The 26,342-nt window shown below is 40.6% G+C and overlaps 1 protein-coding gene across 3 annotated transcripts; it reads right to left on the reverse strand.

Annotated features, from left to right (window-relative positions):
- Nucleotides 1-14,474: 14,474 nt before the first annotated feature.
- Nucleotides 14,475-25,959, reverse strand: LOC135511015 (polymeric immunoglobulin receptor-like). 3 transcript variants are annotated; one of them, XM_064932464.1, is made up of 10 exons: nt 25,838-25,959; nt 19,560-19,871; nt 19,010-19,336; nt 18,059-18,107; nt 16,289-16,377; nt 16,097-16,137; nt 15,716-15,784; nt 15,460-15,531; nt 14,945-14,998; nt 14,475-14,785 (listed from the first exon to the last, which is right to left on the reverse strand). In XM_064932464.1, the coding sequence occupies exons 1-9, from the start codon at nt 25,893-25,895 to the stop codon at nt 14,945-14,947; spliced, it is 1,071 nt and encodes a 356-aa protein (XP_064788536.1). In that variant the 5' UTR covers nt 25,896-25,959; the 3' UTR covers nt 14,475-14,785. The 3 variants fall into 3 exon arrangements, with proteins under 3 accessions (XP_064788536.1, XP_064788534.1, XP_064788535.1); XM_064932462.1 differs by having other exon boundaries at nt 16,289-16,383; XM_064932463.1 differs by having other exon boundaries at nt 14,475-14,788; nt 16,289-16,383.
- Nucleotides 25,960-26,342: the final 383 nt, after the last annotated feature.

Consider the following 26,342-nt stretch of genomic DNA (forward strand, 5'->3'; position numbering starts at 1 on the left):
TTGAAACGTGTGGTCTTTTCGTGGCATTCTTTTGCAAATTATAATGAGTCACAGATTTATTTCCTAAAACTTGTCAATACAAAACATCCTATTAGGTGTGGGACATTCATTGTGTGACTAGAAATAAGTAGCAGGTCTATGACGCTCCAGCAGCTGGAAATTGTTCCTCCCCAATTCAACTCTGGGAACACGGTGGCTCTCAACACCAGACCATGGTGCATGGTTTACCAACTAATACAGAAAAAGTCACCGGAATTTTTTCTATTTCAATGTATGCTACAAAATCCTTGCAACCAATAGAATGGGAGGGGTAGAGTGCAGTTGAAGTGTGTCAATGAAAATAAAATAACTAATGTAAAATATACTGTGTCCATAAAATGTATATACAGTTGAAGTCGGAGGTTTACATACACTTAGGTTGGAGTCATTAAAACTTATTTTTCAACCAAGTAATCTTTCCAACAATTGTTTACAGATGGATTATTTTACTTATAATTCACTGTATCACAATTCCAGTTGGTCAGAAGTTTACATATACTATGTTGACTGAGCCTTTTAACAGCTTGGAAAATGCCAGAAAATTATCTGATGGCTTTATAAGCTTTTGATAGGCTAATTGACATCATTTGAGTCAATTGGAGGTGTACCTGTGGATGTTTTTCAAGGCCTACCTTCAATCTTGGTGCCTCTTTGCTTGACATCATGGCAAAATCTAAATAAATCAGCCAAAACAATTGTAGACCACAAATCCGATTCATCCTTGGGAGAAATTTCCAAATGCCAGAAGGTAACACGCTCATCTGTACAAACAATAGTACACAAGTATAAACACCATAGGACCACACAGCCGTCATACCTCCCGGGAAGGAGACACGTTCTGTCTCCTTGAGATGAACGTACTTTGGTTCGAAAAGTGCAAATCAATCATAAAGTGGTGATCCTAACTGACAGGGAATTTTTACTAGGATTAAATGTCAGGAGTTGAGTTTAAATTTATTTGGCTCAGGTGTATGTAAACTTCTGACTTCAACTGCAGGTTGAGAACTTTTGCAAAACAGCACAGCTGGAAAATATATGGCAAATATAAATCAAAACTGGATGGTCTTCAGAGATAGACGGGAGGGGTTGAGGGTAGCTGAAGGCTGGGACTAAAAACAAACAAAAGGTAACTATTGTCAAATATAATATTTCTGTAAAATGTATAAGTTTGAAGTAGAAGCCTAAGTGTTGTTGTCCATTAGTTTACTCCAATTAGGGGAGCGGTGGTAGGGTTAGGGGAAAATAAAGGAAAATGTATTAAACAATATATATATACACCACCGTTCAAAAGTTTGGGGTCAATTAGAAATGTCCTTGTCCATTAAAATAACATAAATTTGATCAGAAATACAATGTAGACATTGTTAATGTTGTACATTTCTATTGTAGCTGGAAACAGCTGATTTTTAATGGGATATCTACGTAGGTGTACAGAGGCCCATAATCAACAACCATCACTCCTGTGTTCCAGTGGCACGTTGTGTTAGCTAATCCAGGTTTATCATTTTAAAAGTCTAATTGATCATTATAAAACCCTTTTGCAATTATGTTAGCACAGCTGAAAACTGTCCTTCTTTTGACAAGTTGAGTATCCTGGAGCATCATCTTTTCTTTGTTCGATTACAAGCTCAAAATGGCCAAAAACAAAGACCTTTCTTCTGAAACTCGTCAGTCTATTCTTGTTCTGAGAAATTAAGGCTATTCCATGCAAGAAATTGCCAAGAAACTGAAGATCTCGTACAACGCTGTGACCTACTCCCTTCACAGAACAGCGCAAACTGGCTCTAACCAGAATAGAAAGAGAGGTGGAAGGCCCTGGTGCACAACTGAGTAAGAGGACAAGTACATTATAGTGTCTAGTTTGAGAAACAGACGTCTCACATGTCCTCAACTGGCAGCTTCATTAAATAGTACTCGCAAAACACCAGTCTCAATGACAACAGTGAAGAGTCGACTCTAGGATGCTGGCCTTCTAGGCAGAGTTGCAAAGAAAAAGCCATATCTCAGACTGGCCAACAAAAATAAAAGATTAAGATGGGTAAAAGAACACAGACAGTGGGCAGAGAAACTCTGCCTAGAAGGCCAGCATCACGGATTTCCCTCTTCACTGTTGACGCTGAGATTGGTGTTTATCGGGTACTATTTAATGAAGTTGCCAGTTAGACCCCAAACCTTTGAACGATAATGTATATTTACAAGAAAATATGTTGGTTATTGGAAATGATGCAGACAATTACGTTGATGGAAGCCACAATCTACCTGCAGTATTAAAGCTGATCGACCCCCCCATTAAAAAAAAAAATTTTTTTTTTTTTAAAGCTGGTACTATACGAGATATTGTTTGTGAGGAGACTACCTCTGCCCCCGATTTACAATTAAAACCGGTAAATTAATAATTGGCAGTGCTCATTGCTTAAGTGGATACCTATTCAACCAAAGTGGAAAAACTGGAAAAGACCACCAATCGAAAATCATTCCCATAGATTCAATGTGTGGTTCACAGGCTCATTATTCACAATCATGCAGCAGAGCCTGTAGCTATGATGCTGCCCTCAGCATAAGACAATGATGAAATTACAAACTCATCTTTTTGTACAAGGAACAATATTACAGTTTTTTGCTGAGCATTGAACTTATAATTATATTGACTATGGTCCAGGACATTTACATATTGACGACACAATGCCAATAAATGAACAATTGACAATATATGGATCCAGCAGCTATCCTATTTTTGACTGTTTAGGCATTTAGGCGTACATATGTCATATCTTTTTTGTTGAACTTTTTTCTTCATTACCCACCCGTACTCTTCAAGTCTGCTAACTTACTTGTTAAGGTCTGAATTGGTTACTTATTTTGTTTTACTGTCGTTATTATTCAATTTTTGTATACCTTAAGACCAAAAATATGCTGCTTAAGAGATTTCTTATGTACAGCTGTCACTCGCCGTTATGCTACACCCCAGTATTTATAGTAATGGGCAGGGGGAACCAGGGAGAGACGGCTGGGGGCTAGGGAAGGGGGCTGGCGATTTATAGAGATGGTCTTCTGGGTGCGGAGCGACCAATGGGTATATTTCCCTGTGGGTCCTGCTTTTTATTTAACATCCATGGGCTTATCAACTCTAAAGATAACAATTGCGTTTTAGAAAAACTATGGCAACACTAGCTGTTATCTCATGGAGTTTGAAAGGCCTTAATATTCCTATCAAGCGTTCCAGCTGTCTTGATATTCCAGAAAGAACCATATTGATATAGCAGTGTTCCAATAATCACACCTACTCCAAAAGGACACACATAGAAAAGAGAATCATTTGTACAAACTGGCTGCTTTTCCATCAGCCCCAAACAAAACTAAGGGTGTAATCATAATGAAACATAAGAAACTCAAAATCACAGTCCTTGGTATAGGCCGAAGACCAAAAAGGCAGAATCACTTTCCTTAAAGGGCTGGTAGCATAAACCTAACGACATGTAACATATGGATTTGCATTAGAAAGTCCCAATGCAAAAATACACCTCACTTTTCTATTTTTTGAGTTATTACATAAAACTGGTCAGAATGCCGGAGTCATAGCAGAAAAAACATTGTCGTGTGGGACGTAATAGGGAAGACACAGAAAGCCTATTCCCTATAATGTAAACTCCACCAGAAAAAGCTATTAATGTATAACTTTTGCACTCATGACTACTGGTTTCCATTTTCAGCCAATTTACAAGCAAATAATTTATGAATTTATTGTTACAAGTCAGCTTGCAAGGTTGCTAGCAAACTAGCCTGCCAGCGTTATCTCTATGAGCCTGCTAACGTTATCTCTACGAGCCTGCTAACGTTACGTTAGCACTGTGTGAGTCAGCCAGTTGCTTTCAACACTACGTTAAAATAAACCAACATTTTGGTAATAATGTTACTATGAGGTTTCTATGTTATGCACTATAGCCCGTTACCATATATGTGATTGAGTATTATCTGCTGTTGGCTTGTGTGGATGTATGTATGTGTTATGCAACATAGCTGACTTGAAACATTGTTAACAGTTTCAAGGCCATGGGCCTTTCTCATGATGGAAAAATACAGAAGACAGGAACTGTTCAATGAGTTGGGGGGGGACACATTCAGAGCGGGGTGTTGCGAGAACAAGCGGTCTTTTGTAAGATAACAGGAGCCAGGTGCGAGATAACGGTATCGAGCATGAGCGCATGGATGTTCTTCACAGCAACAGTTGCATCTATCAACAGAAGCGCCAAGAGGTGGGGACCCGCCTGAGCGCCTGCAATAGGCTTACGCAAATCTAACAATTGGTGACCTCGAACGTGATCTGGTGAAGGATTTCGCTGGACATTGGTGTGCCAGCCGATTGGCCAGTACTGTCGTCGGACGGTGTGTCTCACAAATCCTGACCGGTCAGCTAAAAAAGGTAGGCACCTGTTGTGAAAAACTAAAGTTCTGCACGTTGGAGTTATCCAAATTTAGTTTTGTGAGACACCTGTTTGATGTAAGTAACAATTCTATTCATTTATATTGGTAAAGGATCATAAGGATTACATAGTGGTAAATGCAATTTTGAACTGATCGATCACTTTTATGGTATGACAGTGAATGTAATGTACTAGGTAGTTCGGCGAAGCTACTGGTTTATGTGAGGGTGGGTCGGCGAACCTACCAGTGTGAATGTGAGGTGAACGGCAATATAACAGCTAATGTAATGTACTAGGTGGGTCGGCGTACCTACTGGTTTGTGTGGGTGAGTCGGCGTACTTACTGGTGTGAATGAAGATTTGATAAGACAAATCGAATTATTGTGGTACATTAGTTATCAGTCGGCGTACTGATGACGGGCCGAATGATCTTTGGATAATTGTACAGGCAAGAGACCTGTGTTATATTGGAAATAAGATAAGTTCCTCGAGTGACTGTGGTACATTAGTTATTAGTCGGCGTACAATAACAGGTGAATGACCTAAGGGTAATGAGATGTTTTTTATTGGAAATAAGATAAGTTCACTGAATGAATGTAGTACATTGGGTATTGAGTGGGAATAGCTAATACCAGTTTGAACGACCACCTACGGGTATTTCTTGAAGTCATACTGTTAATTGACTAAGGAGGTAGCACACCCCAAATGTACCTAACAATGACTAGTCAAGAGGCTGAGAAGGTGTTGAAAACTTTGAGGTCCACTTTAGAAATAATTGGTGGTAGAAGCGGGGAAAAAGCTATACAGGGAGTGGACAGAAGAAGGCAGCATTGCCGCACCCAACGGGCTCCCAGTCGACAGGGAGCCTGGTTTGATATTGGAGACACTAAAACGGAGAATAAGGAGAATCCTCGCTGGGGAAAAGCTTGGGCCTTTGAATTGTAATGTTTTCTGGAAATTGTCTCTGTGCCGGAGTTTGCTAGTATAGACAATTATAATGCTATGGTTATTGGCGGGCCAACTCAATCATTTGAATGGCGTTGGGGTAAATTCTTTGCCTTCGATGCGGGGGACTGGAGTTTGTGTCACAGCCTTGACATCGATAGACTGAAATTCATTCTGATTGTAGTTCAAATATTTATGGGTTTTGCCCGGATTGATACGGTTATTAGTATTTGTTCAAGATATGACTGAACGTTTTAATGGTTTGTTTAGGTTGAATTGAGAGACTAATTCATTGAAAATAATGGCGAGGCAATTTCTAATGGCGAGGCAATTTCTATGTAATACATTGTGTTTCCCAAATGATCACTGGATTAGCCTATTGGGAATGGAGTCGTAATTTTATTTTATTTTTTATTTTATTTTTTTAAAGGTGCTGGGTCATGGGATGAGACAGTTATCTAAATCTGATGAATTCTAAATAATAATGAAGAGACAATTAGGATAGATTTGTGCCCATCGAAATGTTCTTATGAATTTAGCGAAGTACATGGCACGTTTACATTTTGGGGTAGAGGAAGTTGGAAGGTAAAACTGCGTAATTACGTTGACTACACAATAACATTCCTCAAATTATGACAGAGAAATTGGTTGTGTCATTTAGAGGGAAAATGCGTGCATTATAGCTTTGAGTCACTTTACAGAAAAAAAAGAAAAAAAAAGTTCAATTTTTAATTTTTTTAAAGTAGGTGAATATCGTTTTAAAATAATCCCGGTTATTGATTTTGGTTTGATTGTTCAGATAACACCATTTGAAGTTAAACAGGAGGTTGAGGTATACTAACATTAGAATCTGTTTTCATTATGGGGAACAATGAAGAGCCCGCAAAGTGGATTGAAGGCTGATTTTATTTTATGTTAAAGGGACAGTGCACGTTTATCACAATTGTGTGAGTTTATTGGCAGGGTATAAAGCATTTTGGGGAGACAATCCTTTAAAAACTGAATGGGTTACATGAAACATTGAGGAAATTTAAAACAAATTATTTGAGGGTATTATTATAATTATTAGGTTTTGTTTGTAGCAAACGTTTTGGGTTTAAGGGGATTTCAATGTTCCCAGAGACAAGATATCTTAAAGTGGTACCCTCAGATATGAAATATTATAAGTTTTTATTTTCTGAGTCATTATTTTATGGGTTGGCAGTGTAGCCTAGTGGCTAGAGTGTTGGACTAGTAACAGAAAGGTTGCAAGTTCAAATCCCTGAGCTGATAAGGTACAACTCTGGCATTCTGCCCCTGAACAGGCAGTTAACCCACTGTTCCTAGACAGTCATTGAAAAGAAGAATTTGTTCTTAACTGACTTGCCTAGTTAAATAAAGGTATAAAAAAAGGTGATATCTTTTGATAGAGGAATGTTGTTTAATATAGTAAGAAACACTTCTTTGGAGGGGTGGTATGACCTATGACCTCCATTGTAACTTTCCTTTGTGGTTTGATCAGCCTCAATGGAAAGCCATTTGGATGGACAATATAGGGTCATTTGTAATACTGATATTAAGGTAATTTAATTCAAAAAGACATTGAAATTTACATTATAGTGTCATATTTTCTCTGATGAATGAGGTGTGAAAATTAGCTAGGATAAGTTTTAATTATGGTAGACTCATGTTAAGTATTTGGGACATATTTTGAGCCAACAGGGCAGGGAAGAAATTGAGATATTTGTGTTTGGTTTTAACACCTGTGTACAGGAGGGCCAGTGTACCTGTGTAACTGGGGAGGGTGTCCGTATGGGGATTACATGATAACCAACTTGGGACAGTTCTGGGTTTGGAGAAGAGGGTATCCTTATAGCATAGGGGATCCCACAAAGGTGGATAGGTTCTCCATGATATGGGGGAAACCTGGGAGCACTGTTGAACTTTGTAAAGGTGATGAAATCCTACTAACCATCAAAACTATTAAGCTCTCTGATGCAGGGACTTACACCCTCGGACTACAAAGGACCGGGACAGACACGATGGCTGTGTTTTCTATTGAGGTGCTGCCAAAACCACAGAGGTCCCAAACAAACCAGAGCCAGACATACTCCTCTACCACCCCTGAACCGGGCCTACCACCCACCACCACTGTGTTAAATCCCATTCAGGTAATTAATGTTAGAGACTATTCAGCTATTGATCAATTAGGCACTGAGACTGGTTTTGATGGTAGGGACATTTGTGGCTGTCCTATATGAGGTATACAGCTAAGGCCCTGAAAAGAAAGGACTGCATGCTAGACCTGTTCTGGCTACACACCCATTTGCTGTAGGAGAAGGAGAGGGGTGGTTGTGTATTCTGAGAAGTTTTTACCAGGTTAAGCCCAATTCAACCCTCTGTTCCTCTTTGAGCCTTGTGTTTCCTATAGTACCTCCTCATCGGGCCCCTTGGCGTGTTAAGGCATATGGGGGCAATTACAGTTGCATCACGGGTACAGGTAATGGCATAGACTATGGGAGATTGCCTGAGGCTGATTGCAGTAGTAACATGACCATCAATGCCACTTGGCCAGTTGCAGGCCTAAACTAAACTAGTGGTCTGGCTGATGTGTGGTGGATATGTGGACCCAAAAGAGTACCCATTCTTAGAGGAGACTGGCAAGGTACGTGTGCTCTGACCAGTTTGACAATTCCACTGACCATTGTAGATGTTACTGCTGAACAGCTGTTGGGTTCTGTATCCAGGGGGCCTGAAAACATTACATCCCATGGGAGACATAGACGTAGTGCTCCATGGACGGAGGATGTAGTTGAGATACACACTAATCTGTTGGGGGTGCCTGTTGGGGTTCCTCATGAAGTTTAGGCATTGGGTAGGAATGACTGACTCTGGCACTTACTACCTATTATAGGTCCAGCCACAGTGGATGCAAGACAGACTGCATGGATTAATTATATCTAATATAATCAACAGCGTTTTGTGAATTACTCTCGTAATGCACTCACTGGTATGTCAGAACAGTTGGAGGCTACATCTAGAGTTGCCAGACAGAATAGACTTGCTTTGGATATGCTTCTTGCCAGTCAGGGGGGTGTCTGTAAGATGTTCGGTGAACAATGTTGCACGTATATTCCTAATAACACCAGTCCAGATGGTAGTATATCTAAGGCCCTTAGTGGGCTTGATGCACTATCTGCTGAGATGAGGACCATGGCGGGGGTGGAGGAGTCTGGACTGTTCTCTTGGTTGGGAGCCTGGTTTGGTAAGTACACTGGTATGGTGGTTACTGGATTTCTGACCCTAATTCTTTTATTTTTGTTATTGATGTGTTGTGCTGCTTACATCATACCGTGTTTTAAGAAGTCTGTTACAGATGTGGTGAAGGCTTCAGGCATGATGCCTTTGCTTGATGCTCCAGTTGGAGATGCTGATACTGAATCAAGCTTTCAGGGGAGGATGGGGCTGACTGAGGATGACCCCTGGTTTGCTGTGGGTGAGGTCGTGGAATGATAACTTCTTAAATACATAATGTGTACGATATAACTTGTCCTCTCTTATGTGAAGGTTTAGAGTCCCTGGGTGGCAAGGAGCCCACCTGGTACAGGATAGGAGTAGCTGAGAGGACCAGATGGTTTATAATAATGCTTTGCTCTGCTTTACTCTGTTTTCCATGACCATATATAGTTTTATCCTATATCTTACATGTCAATAAACAATAAAGTTTTATCCTGTTTTTGCTAAGTTACACCCTTATGGGTGTCAAAAGGGGGAGACAAAAGCATATATCACTTGTCGATTTTTTTCTTTTTTTCTTGGTTGATTTTTCTTTTCTGTTTTTCTGTAAAAAATAAAAAAAATAAAAAAATGTTTTATTAATAATAAACTTTTTAGTATTTTCATGAAATGCTATTAACATATTACTATGTTGGGACCGCTGAAATAAAGGATAATGAGTGACACCCTTGTGGGTGTCAAAAGGGGGAATTAAAAACTCCAGTTTATATACAGTGCCTTGCGAAAGTATTCGGCCCCCTTGAACTTTGCGACCTTTTGCCACATTTCAGGCTTCAAACATAAAGATATAAAACTGTATTTTTTTGTGAAGAATCAACAACAAGTGGGACACAATCATGAAGTGGAACGACATTTATTGGATATTTCAAACTTTTTTAACAAATCAAAAACTGAAAAATTGGGCGTGCAAAATTATTCAGCCCCTTTACTTTCAGTGCAGCAAACTCTCTCCAGAAGTTCAGTGAGGATCTCTGAATGATCCAATGTTGACCTAAATGACTAATGATGATAAATACAATCCACCTGTGTGTAATCAAGTCTCCGTATAAATGCACCTGCACTGTGATAGTCTCAGAGGTCCGTTAAAAGCGCAGAGAGCATCATGAAGAACAAGGAACACACCAGGCAGGTCCGAGATACTGTTGTGAAGAAGTTTAAAGCCGGATTTGGATACAAAAAGATTTCCCAAGTTTTAAACATCCCAAGGAGCACTGTGCAAGCGATAATATTGAAATGGAAGGAGTATCAGACCACTGCAAATCTACCAAGACCTGGCCGTCCCTCTAAACTTTCAGCTCATACAAGGAGAAGACTGATCAGAGATGCAGCCAAGAGGCCCGTGGTCACTCTGGATGAACTGCAGAGATCTACAGCTGAGGTGGGAGACTCTGTCCATAGGACAACAATCAGTCATATATTGCACAAATCTGGCCTTTATAGAAGAATGGCAAGAAGAAAGCCATTTCTTAAAGATATCCATAAAAAGTGTCATTTAAAGTTTGCCACAAGCCACCTGGGAGACACACCAAACATGTGGAAGATGGTGCTCTGGTCAGATGAAACCAAAATTGAACTTTTTGGCAACAATGCAAAACGTTATGTTTGGCGTAAAAGCAACACAGCACATCACCCTGACCACACCATCCCCACTGTCAAACATGGTGGTGGCAGCATCATGGTTTGGGCCTGCTTTTCTTCAGCAGGGACAGGGAAGATGGTTAAAATTGATGGGAAGATGGATGGAGCCAAATACAGGACCATTCTGGAAGAAAACCTGATGGAGTCTGCAAAAGACCTGAGACTGGGACGGAGATTTGTCTTCCAACAAGACAATGATCCAAAACATAAAGCAAATTCTACAATGGAATGGTTCAAAAATAAACATATCCAGGTGTTAGAATGGCCAAGTCAAAGTCCAGACCTGAAACCAATCGAGAATCTGTGGAAAGAACTGAAAACTGCTGTTCACAAATGCTCTCCATCCAACCTCACTGAGCTCGACCTGTTTTGCAAGGAGGAATGGGAAAAAATTTCAGTCTCTCGATGTGCAAAACTGATAGAGACATACCCCTAGCGACTTACAGCTGTAATCGCAGCAAAAGGTGGCGCTACAAAGTATTAACTTAAGGGGGGCTGAATAATTTTGCACCCCCAATTTTTCAGTTTTTGATTTGTTAAAAAAGTTTGAAATGTCCGATAAATGTCGTTCCACTTCATGATTGTGTCCCACTTGTTGTTGATTCTTCACAAAGAAATACAGTTTTATATCTTTATGTTTGAAGCCTGAAATGTGACAAAATGGTCGCAAAGTTCAAGGGGGCCGAATACTTTCGCAAGGCACTGTATATGTTAATCAACAAAGGGACGTGCATCACTTCATATATGTACAAAATAAAGGTTTAAAGTTCCTGGGTTCATCAGCAACCTAGTATATCGGATGGTGTGGTTACACCCCTTGGGGGTGTAAAAAGGGGGATTATGAGGTTTCTGTGTTATGCACTATAGCCCGTTACCATATATGTGATTGAATATTATCTGCTGTTGGCTTGTGTGGATGTATGTATGTGTTATGCAACATAGCTGACTTGAAACATTGTTAACAGTTTCAAGGCCAACCACCACGGTTGACGTAGCTAAGTAGTAAGCCAGAGAACAACTAGTCTAGTATTAATGAGGTTGTATTCAGAGAGTATATGTTGGAGGTCCTTGGTTGAGTATAGAGAGAAATAGGGTGTCTTCTATGGGAAGAGATGGTCTTCACTGACGTACAGTGCATTAGGAATGTATTCAGACCCCTTGACTTTTTCCACGTTGTTACGTTACAACCTTATTCTAAACTGCATTAAATAGTTTTTTCCCTCATAAATCTACACACAATACCCCATAATGACAGAGCAAAAACAGGTTGTTAGAAATGTTTGCAAATGTATTAAACATGGAAATATCACATTTACATAAGTATTCAGATCCTTTACTCAGTGCTTTGTTGAAGCACCTTTGGCAGTGATTACAGCCTCGAGTCTTCTTGAGTATGACACTACAAGCTTGGCACACCTGTATTTGGGGAGTTTCTTACATACTTCTCTGTAGATCCTCTCAAGCTCTGTCAGGTTGGATGGGGAGCGTTGCTGCACAGCTATTTTCAAAGATGTTCGATTGGGTTCATGTCCAGGCCCTGGCTGGGCCCCTCAAGGACATTCAAAGTCTTGTCCCGAAGCCACTCTTGCGTTGTCTTGGCTGAATGCTTAGGGTCGTGATCCTGTTTGAAGTTGAACCTTCCTCCCAGTCTGAGGTCTTGAGCACTCTGGAGCAGGTTTTCATCAAGGATCTCTATGTACTTTGCTCCATTCATCTTTGCCTCGATCATGGCTAGTCTCCAAATCCCTACCGCTGAAAAACATCCCCACAGCATAATGCTGCCACCACCATGCTTCAACGTAGGGATGGTGCCAGGTTTCCTCCAGACGTAACGCTTGACATTCAGGCCAAAGAGTTCAATCTTGATTTCATCAGACCAGAGAATATTGTTCAGCAAACTGGAATGATCCAAACACACCAAGACAGTCGTGAAGAGGGCACGACAAAGCCTATTCCCCCTCAGGAAACTAATAAGATTTGGCATGGGTCCTGATATCCTCAAAAGGTTCTACAGCTGCACCATCAAGAGCATCCTGACTCGTTGCATCACTGCCTGGTACGGCAATTGCTCGGCCTCCGACCGCAAGGCACTACAGAGGGTTGTGTGTACGGCCCAGTACATCACTGACGCTAAGCTGCCTGCCATCCAGGACCTATACACCAGGCGATGTCAGAGGAAGGCCCTAAAAATTGTCAAAGACTCCAGCCACCCCAGTCATAAACTGTTCTCTCTACTACCGCATGGCAAGCGGTACCGGAGTGCCAAGTCTAGGACAAAAAGGCTTCTCAACAGTTTTTACCCCCAAGCCATAAGACTCCTGAACAGGTAATCAAATAGTTACCCGGACTATTTGCATTGTGTGCCCCCCCTCCCCCAACCCCTCTTTTACACTGCTGCTACTCTCTGTTTATCATATATACATAGTCACTTTAACTATAAATTCATGTACATACTACCTCAATTGGGCCGACCAACCAGTGCTCCCGCACAGTAGCTAACCGGGCTATCTGCATTGTGTCCCGCCACCCGCCAACCCCTATTTTATGCTACTGCTGCTCTCTGTTCATCATATATGTATAGTCACTTTAACCATATCTACATGTACATACTACCTCAATCAGCCTGACTAACCGGTGTCTGTATGTAGCCTCGCTACTTTTATAGCCTCGCTACTGTATATGTCTTTTTACTGTTGTTTTATTTCTTTACTTACCTATTGTTCACCTAATACCTTTTTTGCACTATTGGTTAGAGCCTGTATGTAAGCATTTCACTGTAAGGTCTACACCTGTTGTATTCGGGGCACGTGACAAATAAACTTTGATTTGAAATCCTTTTTTCTACTGTATATTTACAACTTAGGTCAGCTATGCGGGTCTATGGAGTCCCTTGGGAAACCCAACTACCGAACCATCCAATGATGGGAAAAATAAATAAATAATCTTAGCTTCAGAAATGACTGATCTCTGTTATATATATAAACAACTTTTGGAAAACTAATATTCTGAGCTAGCAATTAAAAGAGTATTGTCCACAGATCAAATTTAATCTGAAAACCCTTTATCTGGAACAGAATATGAAAAAATATGACCTTAGCATCCTGTAATCCGAGTATCAATTTATACATTTTAAGTCAGTTGACAGACTGCATTTAACACCAAGGAAACATTTTATGATGAAGTTATCCCCAACTCCCAGCTGTTCATTATGTCTCCTAAACCAGGTAGGCACATTTCTCCATATGATGTGGGAGCGCCCTACAGTTAAATACATTTGTGGCAAAGTTACAAAATTCCTTTTGAAGTGCATGAATTTAAATATTCAATGCTTTGCATCTATTATGTTACTTAACGATGATAGCTCCTCGAATTTCTCAATCAAGCAACAATTACTGCTGGCAGGCATCATTTCCGAAAAAAAAAGATGCTGGCTCTTAGATAGCACTTACCTCACTCTCTGCCAATTCACCAGTGGATACAGTTACTGTTAGAAGTTATAACATTAGAATTATCAACAGCGAGACTGAATGGTGCTAGTCAAGGAACAATTGAGGCCTGGACAAATATACTCAGAAGATAATAATCTCAGCTAAAGCCCAACACATACAAGTAAACAATACATACATGGTTGGGGCTGTAAGGCCCACTTCTTTTTTGTCTTCTGTTCCTCATTACATTGAATTTATTATCATTTAAACTCTATATGTATTACATACTGTTTTTTTTTTTGAGTGGCAGCTTACATGTTCGTTTGAAATGGATAATGTGCCTGTACCCCCCCCCCCCCCAACAAAAACCAACAAAACAAATAAAAATGTGGTCCTCCAAAAAGATATCACATAGTAACGACGGTGACTGTGTCTTGTAGACCTGGGCCATATATATCAAGAGCCTCAGAGTAGGAGTGCTGATTTAGGAAGTTTAGCCTTTTAGATGACAATGAATAAGATTACAGAGCCAGGGGGGGGACCTGATCCTAGATCAGCACTGCTACACTGAGATACTCGATACGGTCCCAGATAATTATGTGTGTTGCCATTAGAATTTAGCCTACCCTCTTGGTGTGAAATGAAATTGTACTCTGGGAAAATACTGTATGTAAGTATTTTAATCCCCTGTTAATGATGTTGTACATGCATTCATTTGAGGTAAGTGTCTCGTTAAAGTAGTTTATTTCAGATATGAACCATTGAAATACACATGATCAGTGTGTACATTAAACAACAGAAAATCTAAAAATACACTCAATTAATCTGCCTTTGTCTAGAATACACAATCACTGGCATAATTAAGCCAGCAGAGCCTGCTAAATGGAAAAGAACAAGACTGTGATAGACAGGCATTAGTCTTGTTCAGTCCTTCCAGATCAGTAACCCCCAAAGAGGTGAGAGCTCGGGAGTAACATGGAACAAGGCCTATTTGTAATTTGGAGGGACTTCACTCAGTCTCTGTTGTTCTGTTGCCTCCTGCTGGAGAGAAAGTGAACCTTCAGTTATCGGTGAACATACCAGTCGTATAGGTTACTAATGGACAACGATCAGTGAGTCAGAAGGTGCAAATAAAATGTCAAGTGCACCAACGGAAAGGAAATAGCAAACATGAAGGTTGGCAGTGATCACACTGACCTATCTTTGGTGTGCGGCCACTGTGCTGTAGACCACATCACCTGGTTCTGCCTCCTGTAAGAGAGGAGGAACACACACAGATTGATAGCTATAATGGTGATTTACAGAGCCTATATACATATAAGCTTCTGCCAGTACAAACACATACAGGTATGAATAAGTTAAGCAAGTCATCAACACAGTAGAGCAGCTTTTTATGCAGGCTTTGGTCTTGGTGACCACGGTGTTGGATGTCATAAGGTGAATTCACCAATTTGTAAGTCGCTCTGGATAAGAGCGTCTGCCAAATGACTTAAATGTAAATTTAAATGTGTTGTATGTCACTGCATCATCAGGTAATGGGTCCTGATGGTAGATGGTTCGATAGAGTTATTCAGATAACATTTACATCCATTTTGTATTTATTGTACATTCTACAGTACATCAGGGCTGTCAATTCACGTTCTGCTCCTCAAGACAGAAAAATACTATACAAGACCAGCAGTGTGTATGTGTTAATTTAGTTGAATGTTTACCCTTTGTGCTGTCCTGTGCTGCTTAGGAATCACAGTGCTGTACAAGTCACCGTGGCTCTCAGGGTTTAGGTCCTGTGGGATGGAGGAGAGAGAGCAACATGATCTCATCCACTCAGAGAGGGGGTTAGTTGTGTTGCAGAGGGGTTATGTTGGGTTGGGGGGGGGGTTGGGTTGAGTTTGATGGGGATTTAGTTGGGTTGCAGAGGGTTTAGGCTGGGTTGGAGGGGGGGTTGGGTCAAAAAGAGTAGGTTTTTACCTGTTGTGCTGTTCCTCTGGTGTGACTCACAGTGCTGTAGGTAATGTTCTGCTCAGAGTCAGCAGACTGCTGAAAGAATGAAACACAAACCTTGTTTAACATCAAACTCAAATTCTAATGAATGTACAAAATGTGTTATCATTCAAGTGTCAGGAGTTGTGGTGAGGGATTTGAGGAAGTCAAATATGCATACTCAGTGCATGACTACATTGAGAAACCCAGTTCTCTTTAAACTGTTTAACTTAATATTCTTGATTCCAGTAAACCTAAGATATCGGGTTGATAATTGATGCCTTTTATGACTATCAACCAAAGAGAGCCCTAGAATATCAAGAAGTGAAAGGAACAGATGTGTGAGAAGATAACATGATCATAGCTTACTACTGTGGTGTTTGGTGGTTGGTCCTTTGCCTTCTTGTCCTCTGAAATAAACAAAAGATGTTGGTACTAATGATCTTTCATGTCAAACCTTTCATTTATAGTATCAACTGTCCTGTATTTATTATATTCTGCAAATTACATTAGTCATTGTTATTATTGTTTTAATCCATTTTTATTAAAACAAATACTTACTTTGTTTTCTCAACATCTTCAATGTGACCAAGGTACCAGCTATCAACACCACCAACAGGCTCAGAGGAATGAGCAGGACAACCAGCAAACTGTAACTTAAAATGCAATACAATAGAATATATAGATAATCACAGTCATTGATCTACGTGTCATAGGCATCATTTTTGTTGCACTGTTGCGACAGAGTAGACATACTTTATAGCCTATCATGGTCTGAACACATTAGCTTTAGGAAGTAAGGAATAAGGAACTTTACCAAACAAGGGAGGAGAAGAGAATGCCACAGTATGTCACAATACACACACAAGGATGTCTAACCATGGGGAAGTGGTAAAGGAAGGTGTTTTTCATTTTGTATCCACTTTCATCCATTGCCCCCACACCCTTACAGTATCACCAACCATTTGGATGACTATTACACATTTGTCATTTAGCAGACGCTCTTATCCAGAGCAACAATTAGGGTTAAGTGCCTTGCTCAAGGGCACATCAACAGATTTTTCTGACTAGGGGATTTGAACTGCCGTCCTTCCGTTTGTACTGGCCCAAAGCTCTTAACCATTAGGCTACCTGCCGCCAATGTTCCATATAAGCTGCGCACAGCTCCCCCGCAGAAGAAATATCAGCCTCCATAGAGAAGCACGAGATTGAACTTCACTCAACTTTCACAAGTTCTCTTTGTTAGTTAACACTATAAACATTTCCCTTCACTGTGGAAATTAAATTGAATCAATGCAATAGTAGCCAATTTCATTGCAACAAACGAACAAAACGAAAATCTCTTGCAAAACTAACTATGCAAGAGATTTTCATGTAGGCAGAAGTCAGGCCCGTACTCTACAGACCGGTGCACCATAACCAATAAGATCTGCAGTAGATCTGCAGTAGGCCTATATGCAAATAGACCATTGCCATATATAGATTTGTGCCATTCACTTTGAACTGGACTTTTTTACAGTATGAGTTATTATTATGTGTTTTGAGATCAAACCAAGAGCTGCATGTAGCCATGTGTTCACATTTGTTCAAATGATTTTCTAGTAAGTGAGTTACTAGCCTAGCTATAGATAATTTGTATTCGGCAATGTGGGAGTGACTGCTTCCTACAATAGCACAAAACGTGTACATTTCTAGCCATCTTTGAAAAACAAATCAGGTAAAGAGCTTTTTTTATGTCTTAAAGGAGCAGTATTGTATTTTGAGAGAGACTTGAATAAGCTAAGTTGCCAATATGCAGAGGGTAGCATCATTTGTCTGATTCTCTGTAATAATGGTATGGGAATAATAATGAATTGTATTTTGTAAAGTGGTTTCTTGCATCAAACAACACAACAAAATGATCAGTCACCTCCTTGTCTGAAGGACAGATGGAGAATTCATGTCAAGCCCTGCATGTTTTTTTTTTCAAAAGTCTCATGGAATGTAGGCCTACATTGAACACCACACATTGGATGCTACTGTAGGCTGAAGGAAGTAACGGCTATTTCCATGTTAAAATGTTATCTGAGCCATAGTTTTTGTTGGTAGGCCACTCTGGAGGGCCTACAGTATGATCAAATAGCCACAGTAACCTACGTGGTCCCTGTTTAAACAGTAAATTAAAGCAGGTACAGCCTCAGTGTTCACAGTAAACATACACCGGAAGTAGCTCAGAATTTTCACAAAGTTCAAGTTTGCACTCAGCAGACCACACATTTTCTCAGTGCTTCAACATTTTTAGAGGGAACATATCCTGCTGCCCCTGTTAAAGTGAGGAGACTGAATACTGACCTCTGGATCCTTTCCTGTTGCTTCTCGTCAGTTCCCCCATGGTTCTGGTCTGTAACAGAAGGGGTGAATGTTGCCTGAGAAGTGTTACTCAGCACCTGTTAGGGAAGTTTAGTAAGGGGTTGGAGCTTTTGTCGCTGTGAGAAGCTACAATAAGTAGCTCCAATAAACTGACTGGTGTACAATCTAGATTTATATGATTAAAACCAGGTAACTGGAATGTTGATTAGCTAATCTATATAATGCTTTCTTAGCTTGTGTTTCACACATGCGTTAAAATTAAATTCCTTGAATTTTCAGTATTAATTTCAAATCTAGGTGGTAGAGATGATGAACAGTTTTATAAAGATTGTTCAATTTCTTAATGAACTTTAACATGACTGACAGGATAATCTCAAGAGAATGTGTGTCAAAAGATTTCCGTTTTGGGGCCTCCTGAGTGGCTCAGCGGTTTAAGGCATTGCTAGAGGCGATGATACAGACCTGGGTTTATTCCCTGGCTGTGCCACAACCAACCGTGGCCGGAATCCCATTGGACGGTGCACAATTGACCTAGCATCGTCCGGGTTAGGGAAGGGTTTGGACAGGGGGGCTTTACTTGGCTCATCGCACCTTAGCAACTCCTTGTGGCGGGCCGGGTGCCTGCAGGCTGACCCCGGTCACCAGATGAGCGGTGTTTCCTCCAACACATTGGTGCGGCTGGCTTAAGCTGGCGGGTGTTAAGAAGCGCGTTTAGGCGGGTCATGTTTCGGAGGATGCATGACTCCACATTCACCTCCACATTCGAGCTCTTTGGGGAGTTGCAGCGATGAGACAAGATCGAAATTGTGAAGAAAAATGTCGAAATACAAAATATATTTATTTCCACTTTGCATCAGAAATGTTCCTTAATCTCTAACACTGGATGAATAAACGGGACTCATACATGGTTATATGGGATTGCTCTGTACTTACTTGTGGTGGTTGTGTTACTCTGTGTTGTGGTTGGTTGGTTAACAGTGATATGAACAGGCATCTGTAGATCTCCAACTGCACACCAGTACCAGCCAGTGTTCTTCATTTTTAGTTGACTCATCGTTACGGTCATGACTTTTTTTCCATTGGCAAGAATCTTTAATTCTACTGATGCTCCATCTAAATTCCAAACAGTCCTCTCCACGCAAGAGCCACCCAGCCTGCACCAGCAGAAATCTCCAGAGTTACTATAGTTGCAATTGACAGTGACACTCTGTCCTTCAACTCCAGTCACATGTTGTTGGTCCACATAGAGTCCTGCAGTACCTGCACATGAATGGATTTGAAAGGTCAACATTGGTGTGAATGTCAAATAATCCCCATACAGAGTACATGTTCGGTCATTTATAAAAGGTACATCTAGATCAGAAAACACAAATGGTTTAAACAGAATTATGAGGCCAGATGCTCATCTAAACTATTCAATTTTACATGGTATTACTAAACTCAGTAGATGGTATTTTAATGATCAGAAAGGTAAGGATCTCACCTGTGGCAACTGACAGATATAGATGTGTGGTGTCACCTTTCTCCACAGCACACCAGAAATATCCAGAGACCCCTAGTTGCAGATTCTTCATGGTCACAGTGAAGACTCTTGTAGTAACATTATCAGCGATGGACAACCAATTAGATGCACTCTGAGAGTCAGTACGTATTAGAGTAGAGCAAAAATTGAAAAAATATCCACTACACCAGTATTTCACATGTTTTTCAGAGCCATGATGATAGAGACATGGGATGGTGATGGAGCCTCCTTCACTTACAGACACATGACTCACTGTGGACACACCGTGAATACCTGTAGAAACAACAGAAAATACAAATATAGATACTTTAATTTCACACAGCTGCTCAAGAGTCCCACCAGATGATCAGCCAAACCACTTGACAAAATGTATACATTTGTGACGTCTAGAGAAAAATGAGTGATACACATTGTCACACTATGTGTTTGTGATACCAGAGAAAACTGAGACATGTTAGTGCTGATGTTGTCACACCCAAATCCAGCCTTGAGAACATAATGTAACACATAACATATTTAGCTTTGACACCCCTAAACTATGGAGACAATCTCTAGTTTCAATCAGATACAATTTGAAGTTAATGAAATAGTTATGAAATACTATAACTTTAACTGGATGGTTGTTCTGAAATCTACTGTAGTACAATGTTGACAAAAAAACGTTTGTGCAAAATATGCTACTGACACGTTCTTAGGTAAAAAGTTGCACTTCTTCCCTCAGCTGGGGCTCAGTCAACTGGGGCCCTGAGAGGGGAGAGGTCAGGCTTGTCTTTTACATGTCCCTCGTGCTATGCAGAATATCAGAAAGGGAAGAGAACAGGAGGGAACATTGTCTTCATATGTGAATGTGTCTTTACCTATTCTAAACCATGTGAAGGGATGATGTGATTAATGGAGAACAAAAATGGCTTACGGACAACAAAGTCAAGGTTTTGAAGTGGCCATCACAAAGCCCTGACCTCAATCCCATAGAAAATGTGTGGGCAGAACTGGAAAAGTGTGCGAGCAATCAGGCCTACAAACCTGACTCAGTTACTCTGTCAGGACGAATGGGCCAAAATTCACCCAACTTATTGTGGGAAGCTTGTGGAAGGCTACCCGAAACATTTGACCCAAGTTAAACAATTTAAATGCAATGCTACCAAATACTAATTGAGTGTATGTAAGCTTCTGACCCACTGAGAATGTGATGAAAGAAATAAAATCTGAAATAAATAATTCTCTCTACTATTATTCTGACATTTCACATTCTTAAAATAAAGTGGTGATCCTAACTAACCAAAAAAAATGAATTTTTACTAGGGTTAGATGTCAGGAATTGTGAAACTGAGTTTAAATGAATTTGGCTAAGTATGTAGTGTACTTTTCTAGGATATCTTAAGTATACAAAACATATACTATCATAACACTTCACACTTAAAGTACACTTTAAATTCATTGTTTTTCCAGTCTTTGTAGTATACAACAGGTGGGTAGCAGGTAGCCTAGTGGTTAGGAGTGTTGGGCCAGTAACTGAAAGGTTGCTGGTTCAAGTCCCTGAGCTGACAACGTGAAACATCTGTTGATGTGCCTTTGAGCAAGGAACTGTAATCTCTTTACTATCATTAAATTGAGAACTTAGTTTTTTATCAAAGATTCTCTGTAATTAGTATTACTTAACTTAATTAACTATGAATTCGGGGCACCAAGGAAAATATTCTAATTACAAAGTTATAATTTCCCAATATAACCTCTCAGATATTTTCATATCTGATCAACAGTCTTCTGATTAAGGAATTATTTATTTTACCTCACATTAGTCTCATTCCAAACGTCGTAAATTGTTGGTTATCTGCACGAACCCAGTCTTCACTATGAGTCATCCATACATCAATTGTCTTAAATAATTTATTTATTACTAACTAAATAATTCACAGAAATGCATAAACAAAACAACAAAGTACATATGGTTACAAGAAATGATAGGAGAATGTGCCCTAGTGGGCTAAACCGGCATGGCGGCTTGTTAGACAAAAGGGAAGAGGGGGTCGACTAAGAAGTCACTACAAAGTTAATAATTATAACAATTGAAATGCTAATAATTTACACATGAACGCTCACTCTTTCAGGAACAATTGCAATCAATATATATATTTACGCTCAGTGTGTCGTCTTGATCCTTGTTGAAAAGTTAATTTCTGTTGGAGAGTTTTTGTCCTCTCTCGCTCTCTCTCTCTGTTAGAGTGAATTGTTCAGAGCGACATTCATTCATGTTGTTGTAAATTGGTTGTTTTGGCGGTTGTCGTTCTTCGCATTCAATGATACCGAATTCCTAGCTGCAGACAGTAGAAATTAATATCAAAGACTTGTTCTTATTCTGTCGGTATCGATAGTCTCAGAGTTTAACCACATGTTATGGTTAACAGATTCAGCAATGGTCTGCAACCTTTGTCCTCCCGTGATTGAGAGAAACATGGTCTACTTAGAATTTCTCAAAGTTGGGTTTTATTCGGAATTGCAAAAAAGGGGCTGTCCCAGGATGCCTGACCCTAACTGGGCTCATGGGCGGTCCTCTGATTTAGTTCAACTCAAAAGGGAATTGGAGTTTCCTTCATTAAACAGTATCATCCTCACTCATTCATCTTATACAGCAATTAGATGTAAACCTCATATCTGAGGCTATTATATAAACAGCATTAGGGTAATGCGGCAAAACCATCTCCCATGAGCTTCCCCAAGTTGTAACAAACGGACCAGTTCGTAGCTGGATTCTTCATTGATCTTTTATACTTTCTCCGGAACCTAAACGTTGTTCGGACCTCAAGTTCTGTGAGGTGGAAGAAATTCCTTTGTTCTCTATGAATCTTCACTTTATTTATATACTGTGTGGCCATGAGGCAAGGTCTTCCCTAGGAATTTACGAACTCACTCTGACCACAGCAGTCTGGTTGTAGAAGCAGAGAGTGGGGGATGGTGTTCGCTGTACCCAAAGAGGGCAACGTCATGACAGCACATAACCCTAATTTCCCCAGGGTCGCTGACATTGATCCCTGGCACTGAACCCACTCTCAGTGGGAGTGGGATATGCACAAACTAATTTACGATTCACTCTTGTACATGTGTGAAATAGGACAAATTTAAGCGCCCACCTAATTATCTTATAAATATACTATCAAACTGCAATACACTTTTTAAAAGTGTAATTTAAATGCATTGTATTTCATTTTTTAATTATACTATATGTTCACTATCATCACACTTAAACATACTCATTTAAAGTTGACTTCAATTTCATATGCTTTAATTGTAAATGAGTATATTAATTCAAAATACACTTGGAGTTGTTTTTAAGTTGAAGCATCGATTTTATTTTATGGAACTCTGCTTATGAGTTATAAAGTACTATAAGGGCACGAGGCGAGACCCAGATGTAGACACGGGAGGCAGATGGTTTGAGTCTTTGATATTTATTGATTATCCAAAAGGGGTAGGCAAGAGAATAATCGTGGACAGGCAAAAACGTCAAAACCAGTTTAGAGTCCAGGAGGTACAGTGTGGCAGACAGGCTTGAGGTCAGGGCAGGTGGGTACAGAGTCCAGAAAACAAGCAAGGGTCAAAACCGGGAGGACTAGCAAAAGAGAAAAGGCAGGAGCATGGGAAAAACACACTGGTTGACTTGGAACATACAAGACAAATAGACACAGACAGAAAACACTGGTTTAAATACCCAGGGGATAATGGGGAAGATGGGAAACACCTGGAGGGGCTCTTGACAAGCACAAGGACAGGTGAAACAGATCAGGATGGGACAGTACCCCCCCCCCCCAGGGCCACCACCTGACATCTTACATGGAGCGCATACCTGGTTGACCGGGGTGCCAGCGGTGGAAGTCAGCGATGAGGGCTGGGTCCAGGATGTCTGTAGCGGGAACCCAGCACCTCTCCTCCGGGCCTCCCAGTCAACCAGGTACTGGAAATCCCTGCCCCGCGGTTGAACACTCAGGTGGTGTCTCACAGTGTATACCAGATGGCCATCGATGACACGGGGTGGAGGGGTGGGCCTGGAAACAGAAGACAAAGGGCTGTGAGACACGTTCTTAATCCTAGACACACGGAACGTAGGGTGAATATGGAGAGTACGGGGTAACAAAAGATGAACAGCAGTGGAACTAAGGACTCTAGAGATGGGGAAATGGTCAATGAAACAGGGGGAAGTTTGTGGGACTCCACCCGAAGTGGCAGGTCCCGTGTGGATAGCCATACCCTCTGCCCAATGCAATATCGAGGAGCCCGGCAGTGAACAGCTTGTTGATACCTGGAGTTGGTCTTGAGAAACGCTGCCCGGGCTCTTCTCCAGGTACGCCGACATCGGCGAATTTGCATCTGGGCCGAGGGTATGTTGACTTCCTGCTCTTGTTCTGGGAAGAGCGGAGGCTGACACCCCATGGAGCACCCGAAAGGGGAGAGTCGCGTGGCCGAACAGGGAAGCGTGTTCCAGGCATATTCCAGCCAAACCAGTTGTCGGCTCCAGGTAGCGGGGTTGGTCGAGACGGGGCATCTTAAGGTTGTTTTCAGGTCTTGGTTTGCCACAGACTAACAGGAACAGTGCTGACAGGAACAGTGCTGTGGGTAACTCTACCAATGGATCGGAGTTGAGTGGGGATACCTAATTCAGAAACTAGAGGGGCGTCCATAAAACTCTCATCCGCCCCAGAGTCAATGAGCACCCGGAGAGACTTAGACTGGTCTCCCCACAGCAGTTTCACAAAAAAAGGAGTGCGGTTGATGGGAATTGGAGGATTCTCAGTCTGGCTCACCAGAGTGCTTGTACCTACTAAACAAAATATTTCTCTTAACCGGGTAGGTGGCTATATAATGTCCCGCAGCCCCACAGTACAGACAACTGTTAGAACTTAGTCTAGGTGAACGTTTCCTAGGCAACAATCTAGCTCTGCCCAGTTGCATAGGTTCCGGTGTGTCTGACTCATCTGTCACCGATGATAATGCTGTACTTTTATTTACACATTACATAATAAACATTACAAAAAAACATATTGAGATACTAAAGTGTGAAATGCAACTGGTGCACACTTATAAAAACAATGACTTGTCACTGAGAGACTAGTCAGGATCGAGGGAAAGATGAACGGAGCAAAGTACAAAGAGATGAAAACCTGTTCCAGAGTGCTCAGGACCTTAGACTGAGGCGAAGTTTCACCTACCAACAGGACAACGACCCTAAGCACACAGCCAAGACAATGCAGGAGTGGCTTCGGGACAAGTCTCTGAATGTCCTTGAGTGGCCCAGCCAGAGACGAGACTTTAACTTGATTGAACATCTCTAGAGAAACCTGAAAATAGCTGTGCAGCAACACTCCCCATCCAACCTTACAAAGCTTGGGAGAAACTCCCCAAATACAGGTGTGCCAAGCTTGTAGCGTCATACCCAAAAAGACTTGAGGCTGTAATCGCTGCCGAAGGTGCTTCAGCAAAGTACTGAGTAAAGTGTCTGAATACTTATGTAAAAGTAATATTTCAGTATTTTATTTTTTATACTTTTGCAAAAATAAAAAAAAATTTTTTTTTGCTTTGTCATTATGGGGTATTGAATATAGATTGATGAGGGAGGGGGAGCAATTTAATCAATTTTAGAATAAGAATGTAACATAACAAAATGTGGAAAAAGTCAAGGTGCCTGAATAATTTCCGAATGCACTGTACACCTGTCTGTCTAACCCTATTCTTTGTCACCCTGAAAAAGGCTGTTGTAGCGGCAACGTGCCAGTAATCTTTTAAATTGTTGCTATAAAGCCGCAAACAATAAAGGATTTTACATTTTATTTCTGGAAGTTGGTTTGCAAAAAGGCTTTTTTAGCATTGTTTAATATCCAGCATCAACTTATTTTTGTTCTGTATTATTTCATGCCATGATCAAAGAGCACCTCATGGTATACAACTGTAACCAAATAAGTGCTTTATTCCTGTCTCTCTTCTTAATATGTTAGATCTTGATTACTGGAAGTTGTATTTAAATGTGTTATTGAAAAACTAGCTAGCTGCTGAAAAATACAACTGTTCCACAAATTAAAACAGCACTCATCAATACATCTGAGCACAACATAAAGAACATTTTTAATGTGACTACAATGTCTATGGACAAAGTAGAACGAACATTATAGTGTTAGTACTCAGTCTCACTGTCTGACATAGAGGAACTGAGCCAAATAATATCAAATAACAAAATGACTTCCCTCACTTACCTGACAGTCCAGTGAGGAAGAAAATGATATGCAGGACAAGGAGGAGATATGGAGCCATGATTGGATGAGAGAGAAATTCTCTGGTAGCTTTTATGTTTGAATGGTGTGTGTCAGGGACCAGGGCACCCAGGCAACTAACTCTACTTCCTGATCTTTATGGATATCACTTATTTAACTCTTCCTGTTTTAATGACATTGCAACCATGTGCCCTGTGCAAGACCTTGTGTAGTCAATGTTGAGCTGTTGAACCTGACCAAGGTGGGTTTGTAAATACATAAGTTGATTTATATGATAATTGCTTGTGGTTCGTTCCCCATCCTCAATACCCTGATAAAGTAATACATTTATAAACTCCTGTCCTGTGTTGGTCTGATAGTCCTTTCTGATATTAATGAGGTCCCATACTGATTACAGTTACATGAAAAGTAAAGTAATTAGTTACGTAATCCTTTGGATTACTCAAAATGAGTAACGGAATCCAATTATATTTGTCAAAAACAATTT

This window comes from Oncorhynchus masou, chromosome 23 (assembly GCF_036934945.1).
Source record: "Oncorhynchus masou masou isolate Uvic2021 chromosome 23, UVic_Omas_1.1, whole genome shotgun sequence".
NCBI lineage: Eukaryota > Metazoa > Chordata > Actinopteri > Salmoniformes > Salmonidae > Oncorhynchus > Oncorhynchus masou.

Excerpts from the sequence above, each read along its gene's own strand:
- LOC135511015 (XM_064932462.1), bottom strand. The coding sequence starts at position 25,895 with ATGGCTCCATATCTCCTCCTTGTCCTGCATATCATTTTCTTCCTCACT. Across the intron at positions 15,785-16,096 it reads AACCACCAAACACCACAGTA|CAGTCTGCTGACTCTGAGCA; the intron begins GTAAGCTATGAT and ends TCATTCTTTCAG. Across the intron at positions 15,532-15,715 it reads CCAGAGGAACAGCACAACAG|GACCTAAACCCTGAGAGCCA; the intron begins GTAAAAACCTAC and ends TCCATCCCACAG.